Source organism: Scyliorhinus canicula, chromosome 13 (genome assembly GCF_902713615.1).
Source record: "Scyliorhinus canicula chromosome 13, sScyCan1.1, whole genome shotgun sequence".
Taxonomy (NCBI): domain Eukaryota; kingdom Metazoa; phylum Chordata; class Chondrichthyes; order Carcharhiniformes; family Scyliorhinidae; genus Scyliorhinus; species Scyliorhinus canicula.
In genome coordinates, this window is record NC_052158.1 from 86,455,137 (window position 1) to 86,470,529 (window position 15,393).

Sequence of the window (15,393 nt, forward strand, 5' to 3'; positions counted from 1 at the left end):
AACATTACTCAAAGAAAAGGGCAATTACGTCACACCCAACATGTGAATGGCGCTTGGACAAAATTTCCAAATCGATTACATTGGCCCCCTTGCCCCTTGCAGATATGGTTTCAAGTATGTGCTGGCTGTAATCAGCACCTTTACTAAATGGGTAAAAGCATTTCCCTCACGGACAAACACAGCAAAGGTCACTGCTGAGATTTTGACCCAACAGATATTCACACTCTGGGGTCTCCCCCACAGCATTGAGTCAGACCAAGGCTCCCAGTTCACCGGCAGAGTCATGCAAAATGATTTAACAATTTTTGGGATCGGGCAGAAATTCCATATAGCATATCACCCCCAAACCAGCGGCATTGTTGAGAGAATGAATCGAACTTTAAAAGCGACCATTAGGAAGATGGTGCAACAGAACAATACCATGTGGGGCATGGTCTTCCCATTTGTTCTCATGTTTATTCGGAACACCCTTTCCAGTTCAACAGTTTTCACCCCCACGCTCTCATGACTGGATGGCCCATGAACGGTATTGAATATTTATTTGGCCTCGATTTGGCAAGCCCTACAGTAACCGTCCTCTCCCACGAAAAAGCATCCAAAAGGTTACAGATGACATTAAAGTGGCACAACTCGCTGCAGCTGTCTGATTACGTTCTCGAAGGAAGCAGAGTAAAGAATGCTTTGACAAAGCCATCCACCCCGTAGAGCACACAGTTGGTCAGCAAGTAATGGTTTCCCTTTACAATCCCAGTTCTTTCCTCTCCCCCAAACTTGCACGACCCTACTTCATTTCAGATAAAGTGAGCCCCTCCGTGTACAAGATAATGTACCCCAACGGTAAAACTGGTTTGTTCCACATCAACCAACTCTAAGTCCATGGATCATAATGTAGCCACTCCCACCACATCTCTCTGGCAATAAGAGATGATTACTCCCCGCCCATCAACAACCTAGTCCAACCCCTATGCCAACCCTCCCCCAGCCATGCAGGCATTTATCCCTTGTCCATGCCCACAGACCCGAACTTGGCTCCACCCACAGGTACAGACTTTCACCTTGAACTTGACTCAGACGACAGCGAGAGCCTCATGGATTTGATTACTATCCCTGACCACTGGCGCGATCTCTCTGCCCCCAGTCACCCCAGCCCTCAGAACCACAACTTCGATATCTTTGACTCTCTATATGCCCTCCCCCAGCCACCGCCTGACCACAGTAACTTGCCCTCCACTCCCACCACCCCAACGCCTCACAACAAACAAGCCCCTCTTTGGCACCGCGACAACTCTTGCAGACTAGTAAGGCACGGCGATTCGGATTATCCGACAGCCCACGCGGCCGAGGCACAGAAACAGCAGAAATTAGTCTGGCAATCGTGAGATGGTGGTGATTCAGATACTGACGCTCGTTTTGGTTAATGCTGTTACAACACTGTTTGGTACAGAACCCTGAGGTGTCCAGATGATGAGAAAGAGACACCGCCTAAGTATTAATGTGTCCTAGTTCTGATGGAGCCTGCCCGCCTTTTTCTTTTTTTTTCTACAACATGGTTTTAAGTCATGTCGCCCGACACACAGTTACTCTTCTGATTCGAGGGTAAGATACCCAATGTCAGTTAAAGGCACAATGTTGTGGGGAAACAGATCACTGTTCTCTCAGTCTTTATGACACATTTCCACACAACTACAAACTCTTACCGTCCACCCAGGTAGGAAGTAACGGCACTGATCCCCACCCTACCCGAGGACTCCAAATGCATCCGGTCAGTTAAGCTCGGGTAGTGGAGTAACGGCACTATGCCCCGCCCTACCTGAGGATTCCACCCATTCTTATCCTGTAGCGGCCCACATGCACCTCATGTTCCCTTCACTTCATATGCTCTCGAATTGTTCTCTACACTCTGCGTTGTATTTGGCAGGCCTTAGTTTCACCTTCTCAACTCTCCCTTTGGTTGTGGTATAAAGAATGCATTTTGCCACGGTTTGCACGCACATCCCTTCTTTCCTTTACCTTCCGCGACTCCCTGGTCGGTACCCACCTGCTATTTACACGTACGACAATTGGTTGTTACACACGCTGCTAAACGCAAACTACCTCTGAACCCTGGGATGGAACTCTATAAAACTGGCAGCCCTGAAATCCGACTGGTTAAGATGAGCCTCAACCACCACTGGTTGCAAGTAAAGAAAAGACTGGTCGAAGAAATTGTCATACCACTCCCGCACCGACCACAAGCTGCGAGAGTTTCTGCACTTTAAAAATTTGCATTTCTTGTCTCTCAAAATGGTATTTCAAAAAAAAATTTTTTAAATGAGGGAGTCACACATGGTGACAATCATAATGGGTAATTGGAGTAAGGACAGAAAGACTAATAAAACGAGATATTAACCAAAGATAATAACAGATACTATGCTTGCATCCCCAGGATCACCTGGAAAACAGAAAACACAGGGTGAAGCAAGGACTGCTGACATGCGTTTGGATCATTGCTGGAGTTCTGCAACTATGCACGCAACGGACCGTTATAACAAACCCCACACCAGCCCCGAACACTACCACACAACAGGCCACCACCAGCCCAGACACTACACCACACAAAGACAGATATCGAAACCCCCACTTGGTGCGAAAGCATTGCCAAATGGAACCCCCTTTCATACAGAGTAGAGGCCCTTCTAGTAAGTGCAATAATCTGCAGTGTCATTCAGACACCGACTCCGTAAATGGCAAGCAAAAGCCTCCCGCTCCCCGACATATAAAGTCCGATTTCCCTTCTTTGGAATTCAACAAAATTAAACTCATGTACCAATAGCGGCTAAAAATAAACCATGTACATCTTTAATTTTTGCTGCTGTTGTAAATTTTGTACTGTATATAAGTTCTTTGATATTCACCAGCAGCACGAGAGTAGCTCAGATAGTGTTAGCCAGAGATCCACTGTGTGGATAAATTAAATGTTTTATAGAGACCTGATTATAGTAACCGTTAGAGATGAATTGATTTATGGATGTTTTAATGGAATATTAGGTAAATGTCCCAAACCAGAAGATAGAGTAGAGTAGAACCTTGCCTTGACCAAAATTGACCGAGCCACCAAGGATGAACAGGGATCGATAGTGTGATCCACCACGCTTTGCGTTCAGGATCAAAAGGACGGAATGTAGCCATCTAAGATAGTCACCTGCAAAGGACCTTGGGAATTATGGCCAACCCAGGACTCAGATAGATACAGAGCTGATGTGTATCTGAGACACAGATAACCAGGCCTGATCAAAATCCCCGCTCGTTTGCATTTTAATGGCCCATTATCCAAGGACAATAGAACGCCAATCAAGCAATCAGCACAGCGACAGACTGATCGGCGCCACTTTTTTTACTCAGAAAGCCCAACTGCCAATGACCGCTAAGGACCTGCGAGACACCAAGGCACTCACCTCTTTATTGGCTGAAATCGAAGACAGTGATCAGAGCCCTGTCGAACTATTGAGTCCAAGGTTAAGGACCACTCCAAAGAGTGCAAAATCCCAGAGGGATAAAAGAGAGCACAGCCATGTGTTCTGTCTCTTTTGGATCCGGCCTGTGCCAACCCAATTGCAGCAGGGACAGCCAGCCAGGTTCAAGACCAATGATCGCAACCTCACGGATGAGCCCAGCAGAGACAGAGCCATTTTCTTCAAACCAGCCAAGTGAAATCCAGATAAACGCCTTATCCATTTGCACAGTGCCGGTCACCCTGAAGTTAAGTATAGGTTATTGTAGCTGATAGGTGTAGCTTAACTTGAAGTAAACATTGTGTTTGCATGTTGAGATAACTCTTGTGTATGTAAATAAACCATCTTTTGAACTAACTAACTGGTTGTTTGGTAATTTGATCGATATAAGGGAAGGCTTGTGGTTCACCAACATTATTAATAGAGCAACACAAGGAAGCAATACTAATTGGAATACTCCTTCAAAGATTTGACACAAACATGATGGGTTGAATGGCTTCCATCTATTCCACCCAAAACTCGACTGACCATGGCAGAGGAAGATGACAAAGTTTGGTGATGCTGCGACTACATAGAGCACACTTCCCACACACATAGTTGTTCTGCCTTTGACATCCAAGCCAGGGATGAATCATTTAGCTGCCTACGTCAAAGATGTTGAATAGCTCAGAAAAACAAGTCCTTTCTTTCAGGAATGTGTGCGGGTATCCTGAAACAGCAAATTACATGCTGGGCTTACATTTTAGATGCAACCATGTCAGAAGATTCAGTGTTTAAACGTGTGGCCATGTTTCATATCCAGGTTAATATTAAACACAGTGGACTAATGAGGAAAATACCTTTACTGCACAGCCCCTTTTTGTAACTGAGGGAAGGTAGGAGCGTGTTTGCCAGTCTGGAGAGCAATGTGCTATCCCAATAGAGAGCAAGGCAGTTAGTATAGACTCTAGCTTGCAATGCCCAGAAACCGGAGAACCATACAGTGAGGGTTCTGAGGAATGGCGAAGGCTCAGGATATGTCTGGCAAGAGCTTGAAAGAGGATCAGTGAGAGCTCAGAGTGGTGGAGAGAATGAGCCAGCAGCGGACAGGACTACTCTCAGAGCTGCAGGCTCAAGGAAATGGAGTGATCAGCACTCCTCAGAGTAGCTGAGTGAACGTCAACTTGTGCAGGCACAAGCCTGGAAATGGCTGACTGGCCAATGATGGGAGAATCTGTGCATGCAGCTCAATGCAAGTCAAGTGCACATGTGCAACTGTTCCTGAAACCTGGCCAGTGTTGGGAGTTACAATGGGTAAGGAAAGAAAACGGTGGTCAAGTGAGGAAAGAGTGCATTGTAGATGGTGGACAGGCTGTTTTTCTCTGACATCTGACCTATAATAAGCAGCAAGTATATAGCCCATTGATACCCGCCCTGAAACAATGACCAGAATCTTTCTGCACTGCACAAGGTGCACTCAAGCTCCCAAGTCAATGTCACTTTAACAGACCCCATCCCCCTTAAACCCTGGTTAGAATCAGGGTCCATGTGAAGATGAGGACTCTGAACTGCGGACCTAAATATTTTCTTCAACTTCACATGTCAAAGTCAGCTGGCAGAGATCAATCAGACACAAGCTAAGAAATATAGTGGCCTATGGTGCTCAGGAACTACTCAAACGGCACACTGTTTTAAAGACAGGTCAACCCCAATATTTCTATACCACTGAGTTCTGACTCAATAAACAAAAGTTTTAATAAATGGATCGAAATCACAGCAAAGAAGTAGGTTAGTTATGTTGCTCTTTTTAACTGGATACAGATATGACAGTTATTAATGATGAGATTGCTTTTCAGAGTCGCCAGGTATCAAATGATACCCCCACAAGGTTTTACCGGATATCGATCAAAGACCAAACCAGTTAGTTAGTTCCAGTTCAATGATAGTTTATTTGCATTCAAGAATTACTTGGACATGCAACATAAAACACTACAAGCTAAATTACACCTAACACACAACAACCTGTACTTAACTTAAGGCACCCGGCTTTATGCAGAGGAACAAGGCCTTTGTTCGGATCTTGAATGGCTGGGTCTGGAGAAGTGACTTCGTTCCTGCTGGGCTCATCCGTCTGGTAGCGATCGTTGGTCTTGAACTTGTCTTCTGGTCGTGATGCTAAACTTGGTTTTAGGCATAGGTCTGGGCCAAGAGAGACCGAGCGCCGGGGCCAAGAGAGACTGAACACATGCCAGTGTCTCCCTTTATCCTTCCTGGGTTTTGCGCTCTTTTGGGCAGTCCTTAGCTTTGGACCCAATAATTCAGCAGGCTTCAATTACTGCCTTCGATTTTGGCCAATAAAGGGGCGGGTGGCTTGATGGCGGGGCGTGTCCTGAACGGTCATTGACCTTAGCTTTTTGGGCTCCCTGAGCAAAGGTAGTGGCACCGATGAGTGTTTCTGTATCTGTTACCCGAGTACAGGTCTTTTGTTCTGGGGAAATGAGTCCTGGGTTGACCATATTTCCCATGGACCTTTGCAGGTGGCCATATTTCCTGGGATCCTTTGTAAGTGGCCATCCCTGATGGCTACAGTTATTGGAAAATTTAAAGTAAAAGCTCTTCCAGAGCAGGTCATCCATGCTCAACTCTGGGAGATTCCCAGGCAATTTGGGAGCATTGGCAACGCACAGACCCAAAATAGGAAATATTACAAAGGATGACAAGAAGTTAGGTCCAAGGCGTGGACTTTACAGAGGGTCATCAAGGAGGAAAGAGGAGTAGAGTGAAACATTGATTTAGAGAGGAAATTCCAGATTGCAGGGCCTAGACAGCTGAACACAGCCACCAACAAAAGGGAGTCAGGGGATAAATGAGACTAGAATCAGATGTAATGCAGAATTGTGGGTTGTTGTTAGATTGGAACAGTTGGCAGAGTTAAGCTGAGGACATGAAGGGATTTAAACAGGGTGTCAATCACACAAAGTATGATCAATCATTGTAGTGGAGATCCAGGTTAAGTAATAAAGGAGATACATTTGAAGCCATTTTAAAGAACAGCCAGATGTTGGACTGGGGAATCTGTCTGTCAGGTTTCCTAATTGAGTGAGTTAAGTTGGACAGAATGACTTTACTTGTCCATCTTTTGCTTGTGAATCTCATCATAGAATTTACAGTGCAGAAGGAGGCCATTCGGCACATCGAGTCTGCACCGGCTCTTGGAAAGAGCATCCTACCCAAGCATAACCCCATAACCCAGCAACCCCACCCAACACTCAGGGCAATTTTGAACACTAAGGGCAATTTGGCATGGCCAATCCACCTAACCTGCACATCTTTGGACTGTGGGAGGAAACCGGAGCACCCGAGGAAACCCACGTATACACGGGGAGAATGTGCAGACTCCACACAGACAGTGACCCAAGCCGGGAATCGATCCTGGAACCCTGGAGCTGTGAAGCAATTGTGCTAACGACTATGCTACCATGCTGCCTTATGGCCGACTATTCCACAGTATTGAATAAACTTGCATTTTGTACTTGCAGCCTTGTTATTGACACATCCGTTCAATCAGCAAAGCATGGGTTAGAAATAATTAATTCTAGTTTGGACAGTAAACTTTATTAGAAATTCTTCATTCAGTTAATTCACATTTAAAACTCTGAAGGCAGCACCGTCCTTACATTCGACACCCTGCAACTGCAACAATTTCCAGTTTAAAAACAAAATAAACTTTAAAACAGATCGAAGAAAATTAAGCAGCAGCACCTTAAAAAGATCCGACCGACACAGAAGTGAAAATGACTGGAGTCCACCAGTGAAGGGACTGATATGGATTAGAGTTACAATACAGATAAAACTATTCCACATACATACTAGTACATTGCAGTGAACAAAGTTTTTCAGTTGAATTAAGTAGAACAGTTCTGGAAAAACTTAGTTCAAAATAAAAAGTGACTCAAGCTTTGTAAGAGTGAATATTGTGTGATCTCTCAGTAGTTTCTTTTTAAATTCATACAGAACTTCAGAGGAAATTTTGCAATAAATAGAAGCTAGTGCACACCGGCTTCAAGGCATATATTTTCTCATCTGTTAAAAGCCAGATCCCGGGCAGCAAGGTGGCGCAGTGGTTAGCCTGCTGCCTCAGGCGCTGAGGTCCCAGGTTTGATCCTGGCTCTGGGTCACTGTCCGTGTGACATTCTCCCCGTGTTTGCGTGGGTTTCACTCCCACAACACAAAGATGTGCCGGGCAGGTGGATTGGCCACGCTAAATTGCCCTTTAATTGGAAAAAATGACTTGGGTACTCTAAATTTAAAAAAAAAGCCAGATCTCAATCAGTCTAATATGACAATCATGCTAAAATTAATAACACAGTACCAGTATTCAAACCAATACCTCTGCATTTAAAAAACAACTACGGTAATTGCCCCAGAGGTCCCCGTTAGCTTCAACCTGCACATTCAGTTTTAAACAGGAAAGAATACAAAACAATTACAAGGCCGTATCCTCAAGCTACAACCTGCTGAATATTACAGGGTGTATTCGAACGATGTAGACTTTGTATGGACAACAGGCTAAAATTACAAATGTGTAGAAAGTGGTTTCCTGGATTAAGAGGATTTCATAACGAGGTACTGTTTTACTGCTAAAATAGGAATACTTTTAAGACTGGCTGAAAATAATCCTCTTAATCCATTTGACAGGTTCTCCTCTAATTCCTACCTAAGCATGGTCTATTTGGAAGTCACAATATTTCAAACAACCGTGGGTCCTCCACAGATTAAAATAGGATGTAAACCGTAGCTTTTCATCTCTTTGCATTGATCTTCCAGCTTAGTCCCAGTTTATTCATCACTGGTACTGCAAATAATTCTTCAACGAAATAGGCATGGGTAGGGTCTCTATCTCATGCAATCGTTCCTTGCCAAGAGAAAGGCGAATGGATCTTCGGCACAAGTCCATTAAAGGCAATGGTTCCGCTGAAACAAAAAAGAAAAATAGTTTAATTTTTAAACATTAGGAAACTTTTGCATGAAAGAATGTGAGCAGCAGCCCTTTGGACAAATACATTCCACAAATGTGAGAGAGATTAATTATAACATCGCCATTATTTGTGAAAACAAATTGAAACATACAAAACATTGAACAAAATTCTCCATACTATTCACAAAACATCATTAAGCTAAAAATAAACGTATTACAACATTCTTGCATGGCCCACTATTATTCTCTTTGATACAACAATCTGTGGAATGGAAACGGGCTACATTCCTCTTGAGCATATGCCAATCACATGGTCATCAAATGAAGTTCATATATATCAAGTAACATCTCAGCCCCAGTCTTTGGTTCAAAGATCGCATTATGCTCAGTCAACAAAATATTATCACTATAGTCACTGTGTTCTATGGATGTCTCTTAATCTTCAATTTCCTGTACGCCATTCACAATCTGGAGATGTTTCACAACTGCAATCCCAAAAGTAAGAGAGAAGAAATATGGAGCTGATTTCTATAATCAGTCTTCTCTTACACACACAATATTGAAACAGCAGTGTTCAAAAATGGCAAGTGGAATAAAAGTGAATCCCCAAGCTAAATAACTTCAGAGATTACAATTGCATGCAACAGCACTAATTAATACATGTGGCAAGTGTAATTTGTTGTTGTTAATTGTCCTGCAGGGTTAATCTTGAAATGCAATCTAATTTTGAGCAAGATGCACAGAAACCTGCAATCCTGAATTCAAACTCCATGAAATTAATGTTGATGTATATCATAATATTTGTATATGTATATATCTGAAACTACTTGGAACGAATGCTAAAATTAGGACTTAACCGGGGATGGAAGTGAAATGGTTACAGTCAGTTCTCGGGTGACTCATTCTGATGTTGGAATAGACTCTGTGGGTCACGCTACATTGGCCCGTAACTTACTGCATCATTCGTAACTTAAGTCGCTGGTACGCCGCACATGAGCGGCATGACAACCTAAAAGTTCAGGCATGTGCGCTGGAAACACTGTTTTACCTCCCGGTCATTTTTTCCCCCCCATGCTTGAAGCCCTGTGCTGCTGAATGAAAAGTCCAGCTGCAGTGTCAGCTTGTGCCACTTACCTGGATATTGTTGGGTTTTTACATCGTGGGTTTTTACATCGTTTTATTTATACAGAAATGTTTCAGTCTAGCAGAGGCAATAGACTTTTTTTTGGTAGGTTAATGTTTTATATTATTAGTGTTTATGCATATTTAAAATGCCAATACAATGAAAGGAAGATATATATTCTTTTAAACTTTGGTTTATCACGAGGCTGTTAATTCCATTAAAAGGGTACTTTACTGTATAAGTGAGTTTGAAGTCACAGAAGGTGAAATACTTATTTGTTTTTATACCTTGGTTTGTCATGAGGATGTTAATTCCATAAAAGAACTATAACGGGTTCATTGAAGCCTACTCGTGACAATAAGCGATTTTCATTTCATTTAATTTCATATCATAATGGATAGAATGAGGTGATCTCTCACCAACTGGTATGATTGTCCACCTAAGATGCTCTGCTACTTATCACGGGTTCTGTGGGTTCTCGTGTGACTGATGAACCCGATCCTAGAGCAGAGTTTCCAAAAGGTGGCATCAGTCCTTGGACGATAAGTCATGGGAATTGCTTTCTCAGGCTCCTTTTCCGGGCCGCCTTGGGTGTTCTTGAAGAATTGTGTGCCTTCAAATCAGGAGATTCTTCCAAGTAGATCTCCCCCACATTGACGTCTATGATCCATTTCTTGAGGTCTTTGAAGAGCTTTCTTTGTCCTCCTCTTTTCGGGTGAAGATGATTTGCTTTGGCAGACAGGACTCTGATATCCAATGCACGTGGACGGCCCAGCGGAGTTGGTTCTGGATGATCATGGCCTCGATACTGGTACTATTGGTTCCTTCAAGGACAATAACGTTAGCACACCTGTCCTCCCAGCTGATTCAGAGCTAAAGTACATTTGGATTTTGCAATGTATTTTAAGCTGAGTTGTTTACTAGTCTCCCAGATGTAATGTTCATCCTTAGAAGTCTGAGTGATTGCTTCAAATTGTTTAACAAAGTTTAATGCCTTAGTTGATATATGAAAGCCTCCTGTAAGGTAATGTGAACTATCTGTCTGACACGTATTGCAGCAAATCAATCACCCACCCCTGAGAGTGTACTGCCAAGGGACATCCCAAAATGATGCCAGAGGAGAGGTGTGCCTGGACACTGCACTTCACCAGCTGCTGCTTTCAGATGTTGAGCTTGTCGATTAACAATTGTTACAACACCCCCCCCCCCCACTTCCCTCCCTCCCACCCTTCTCTCCCTCCCTTTACCCCACTCTTCACTCATTCCCCTTTACAAGTAGGTGGAACCATTGTGTTTAAGTGATAAAATATATTTTATTGCAGGACCTTGTGTGACAGTGTGGTGTTTGTACATTCTCCCCATGTCTGCATGGATTTCCTAGAACCATGGAAAATAAATCTTACAGTGCAGAAGGAGGCCATTCAGCCCATCAAGTCTGCACCAACCCTATGAAAGAGTACCCCGCGTGGGTCCATTCCCTCATCCTATCACCAGAACCTAACCTGTGCATCTCACTAAGGGGCAACCTAGCAAAGACAATCCACCTAATCTGCACACCTTTGGACTATGGGAGGAAACCAGAGCATCCAGAGGAAACCCACGCAGACATGGGGAGAATGTACAAAGTCCACACAGAGTTACCCAAGGCTGGAATTGAACCCAGGTCCCTGGTGCTGTGAGGCAGCAGTGCTAACCACTGTGCCACTGCCGTTTCCCCCGGGTGCTTCAATTTTCTCCCACAGTCCAAAGATGAGCAGGTTAGACGGATTGGTCTTGCTAAATTTCCCATTAGTGTCCAAAGATTGGGTGGAGTTATGGAGGAAGGGCGGGGACCTGGGTCAGGTGCTCTTAAGGAATGTCAGTGCAGACTAGATGGGCTGAATGGCTTTCTTTTGCACTGCAGTGACTCTATAAACACGAATAAAACAAAAAAGATTTTACAAGGTCAGTGACAGCAAAAAAGCCCCAAGGCGCTTTTAAAATCTTATGATCATAATCTAAATTAAAACATACGAACATTTTTAAGCATGCCACACGTTAAAAAAAAAATATAGTATAGTACAGATTTAAATAGTTTCACAGATTTAAAACAAATAACCAAATCTATGCTCACTTATGAATAATCACTTTTCATCATGAAAAAAAATAAAAAATAACTTTCCAATAATTAACAAGAATAGTAATGCCTGTCTAAACGTAAGAGCAAAAAAAAGCCTGTTTAAAAATCATCCACATAACTTTTTAAAAAGTTACCACACGTGTCAAAAAGGTTACCTGTTCTTTTCTATCTAAATTTATTGTTTAAATGCTTGCACAGAATGGATGTTCCCAAGCTGGCTGCAGCACCGCACTGGAGCCTGTGCAGACCGGGCCGCTGGAGGCTTCAGGCTGCTGCAGAGAAAGGAAGATTGGACGCATCATTGGAGCGCAGGTTAAATGGGCATATTTCTCTTTCAAAAGCGTTTGATAGTGCAACTTAAGCTTTGGTACTAAGCGGGACTACCTGGCACAAATGCTACTGTGTAATAAGGTTATATCCTAAAGTGTACTAGTTCTGCTGTGTCATTTTTCTAAACTAGGAGCTCATTTTGCCCACATCAATCTCACTGATTGAGATGAAATATTACCTATTACATTTTTGACATTATTCGCTAAAGAAAACGTGAATAATACGTTCAATCTCATGCAAACTAGCAACTAACAAATGTAAAGCAATATGTAAATGTAAGTGCAAACAAAAACAGTCCTTTATTGTTAAGAAAGATGATGATGACTTGTTCAAAAAATTTAATTAGTCAGACATGACCTGCTTTTTGCAATTTATGCAGACTGCAATTGATTAGCCCATGTCTTTCTGAATGTTCACTGCTTTCGCAGGGCGGATTGCTGCCTTATATGATGAACAGTTGAGAATCCTTGATAACTTGCTATTGATGACAGCTAAAGATGATTTAGGGCATGTTTTAACAGAAATGAAAGATTCCATGTCGAGCGGGTTGAGCCGGGTGTTACCTGCTGCTGGCAGCTCCGAGAATGACCATGCTATTAAATGGGACTCTGTGTAATTTCTGGGCCTCGGCGAGGCCCATCGACGTCGCACTTAGTCCCATTTCCGGCGAGCTCCATCATTTTAAAATGGCACTGCAATCTCTCAACCCCCATCACCACCACCGAAGCCTCCAGACCCCGCCCCCAAAGCCTCAAACTCACCAATAAGGAGGTAATCGAGCCCTCCATATCTCACCTCATAAGGGCAAGGCACACCCGGGCCCAGTCCCTGGCATGGGCTTGATGTCACCTGGGCACCCTGGCAGTGCACCTTGCAACGCCACTTGGTCACCCTGGCAATTAGGGTGGCACTGCCAAAGTGCCAGATTGGCAACACCACAGTGCCCAAATAGCTCAACATTGATATTGAATAAATCTTCTCTGGATATGGGTACAAATCATATTAACTTGAAGCCTGGAATGTAATCTACAAGTTGCATGTCACTTATTTTGATTATTCTTTTTACAGTTCATTGGTTAACATTCTCTGAGAAAGACAGATAATTGCAAAGCAGGAATATGCAAAATATTTGTACTACAGCACATTAATAGATATGGAGCATGTGGGTACCAATTGTAGTACCACACAGCCAAAGATTAGTTCTGAGCAAAGTCAAAGTCATTGGACTTCCCTACTTTGTGCTAAGCATGTATTTACTCACCAAGCTATCGGATAGATTAAACTTCAAGTTTTAATTGGGACATAATTTGTATGTACCAATAGCAGCATTTGAACAACAGCATGAATCATTACTCTCGACATGTTTTACACCAAAGGCCAGCATCAGACACAGACACCAAAAAAAATATGCATGTCTCATGATGAGAGATTGAGAAGAGAATGCACTAAGCCCATGCAAGGTATTTTTGAGTTTAAACTTGGAAATGTAAATTTAAAAATGGGAGCGCAGCAAGGCCAGTAAAGGAAGTGACTGTATTAAACTATAATGCAATTTGTTTCCCATTTCTGAACATGTATTTTGAGGAGAAAAATCATGGACTAGAAAACTCCAACTGTTTAGTTCAATGATAAAATAATAAGTTATCATGGAATTAATTGGTGCTCCAAAATACTTAATTACAATGTACTACGGTAAAGTAAAACTAAATGCAATAAGTCAAAGAATGAGCAAAGGCATTGGGTGGACGCTCCTTCCCGCCACGCCACATTTCTGTTTCACCTCGCCGGCGGGATGCTCCGTTACGCCGGCCGGTCCATGTGGTTTCCCATTGTGAGGCATCCCCACGCCGTCGGGAAACCCCTGGGCTGCTGCAAAACGGAGCATGCTTTGGCGGAGAATCTTGCCCAATATTTTAGTTTAACCCTTTACGATTAAGGGTCTCGACAACACCAACACCAGACCCATTTGAGTATTGCCCTCTGTAATTCTTTCACCGGCACCCAAATATATATCTGTACCTCCCTAGTCTCTTGCCCCCCCTCCAACAAACAGATGCCTATTTATGTGTTGTAAATAATATTGCCAATTGCACAGAGTTGCTGCTGTTGAGCTGGTGCATAATACCTTACCAGTTACTTTATTTTATTTTTTATTTCTTTTCTCTTATTACTTTTTTTTGGTATGTTTGTGTGTGCCCTTCTCTTCTTTCTATATATATGTATATATTATTCTGTGAACATAATGGCAAATATATTTTGTTCATAAACCCAATAAAAGACATTTATATTAAAAAAAGATTAAGGTTCTCTTGCTAATTTTCACAACCACTGGATGGCTCACAGTGGTATCCAGCCAATATAGTATTTTTGAAGTATAGTCGCTTGTGTAATGTAGGAAAGTAGAATATGGATTGTTCATAAGCTTTTTACTCAGGTTGGCGGAGGGTGAAGCAAAGGAAAATAAGGGAGAGGGCAAAGAACAGGGGAGTTTGGAGAAAATAATTAGCCAGGATTTCTGTTGCTGACTGCTGGTTCCAGAAACTGCAGACAGAAAGTGCACATGCATAGATGCGCGGGATAGGGATTGACTTGTCTGGAATTCTTATCACTCATCCTATAGGTGGTTAGACTGCCAACACTCACTGTCCAGACTCTTTAACAATGACCAGCATTGGACAGTGACCCGGGGCCAGGTCCTCGGTGCCGTGAGGCAGCAGTGCTAACCACTGTGCCACCATGCCGCCCTACACCAAATCATATATATTAGTGATTGCATTACAAAAGTGTGAATTTAATGTTAAATCCAACTGAAATTCAGTTGACCATTTTTCTGTGTGAGTAGTCGTTCATATACCTGTTTTCACCATTTTAATAAATTCAAGTTTCAACCATGATTTTTTTTTCTGTTTGTTCTAATGGCCTGGGTGCTGTGGTAGACCTGCATTTATTTCCTCACCCTACGTATCCTAAGAAGCTATTAGTGGACTGCTAGAATCACTGTTGTAATTGTGCTCCAGCAGTGTTAAGTAGTGAATCCTACAATATTGGTCAGAATGGTGTGTTAATTTGGTGGGGAACTTTTTGTCCCCCCCACAACATCCCAATTGTTTTGCTCCGGTAGGGGACTACTATTCAAGTAACTTTGCTAAATTTCACCCTGTGGTTTGGGTATTCTGCAAACATTACAGTGTGTGAATATTGAATTCAAATTAGCAAGGGTACTAATTGAGTGAATAACTTTCGTAGATGTTATAGGTTCCCGAATCACTGGCAGCAAGGACTTTCAACAAAGTAGTTTATTCACTAGCTTAGCAGCTACTCCAACACTTGTGCTGTGCCCATGCACCTGGGCATAACTAATGTACTGCCATGT

The 15,393-nt window shown here is 42.8% G+C and overlaps 1 protein-coding gene across 3 annotated transcripts in view; it reads right to left on the reverse strand.

Annotated features, from left to right (window-relative positions):
• Positions 1-7,069: 7,069 nt before the first annotated feature.
• LOC119976097 (SPRY domain-containing SOCS box protein 1-like) overlaps positions 7,070-15,393 on the reverse strand; it is a 247,738-nt gene continuing 239,414 nt past the window's right edge. For all 3 annotated transcript variants that reach the window (XM_038816252.1, XM_038816253.1, XM_038816254.1), the window contains exon 3: positions 7,070-8,444. In XM_038816252.1, coding sequence (XP_038672180.1) covers positions 8,317-8,444 — 128 coding nt within the window. In that variant the 3' untranslated portion in view covers positions 7,070-8,316. The remainder of the gene's footprint in view (positions 8,445-15,393) is intronic.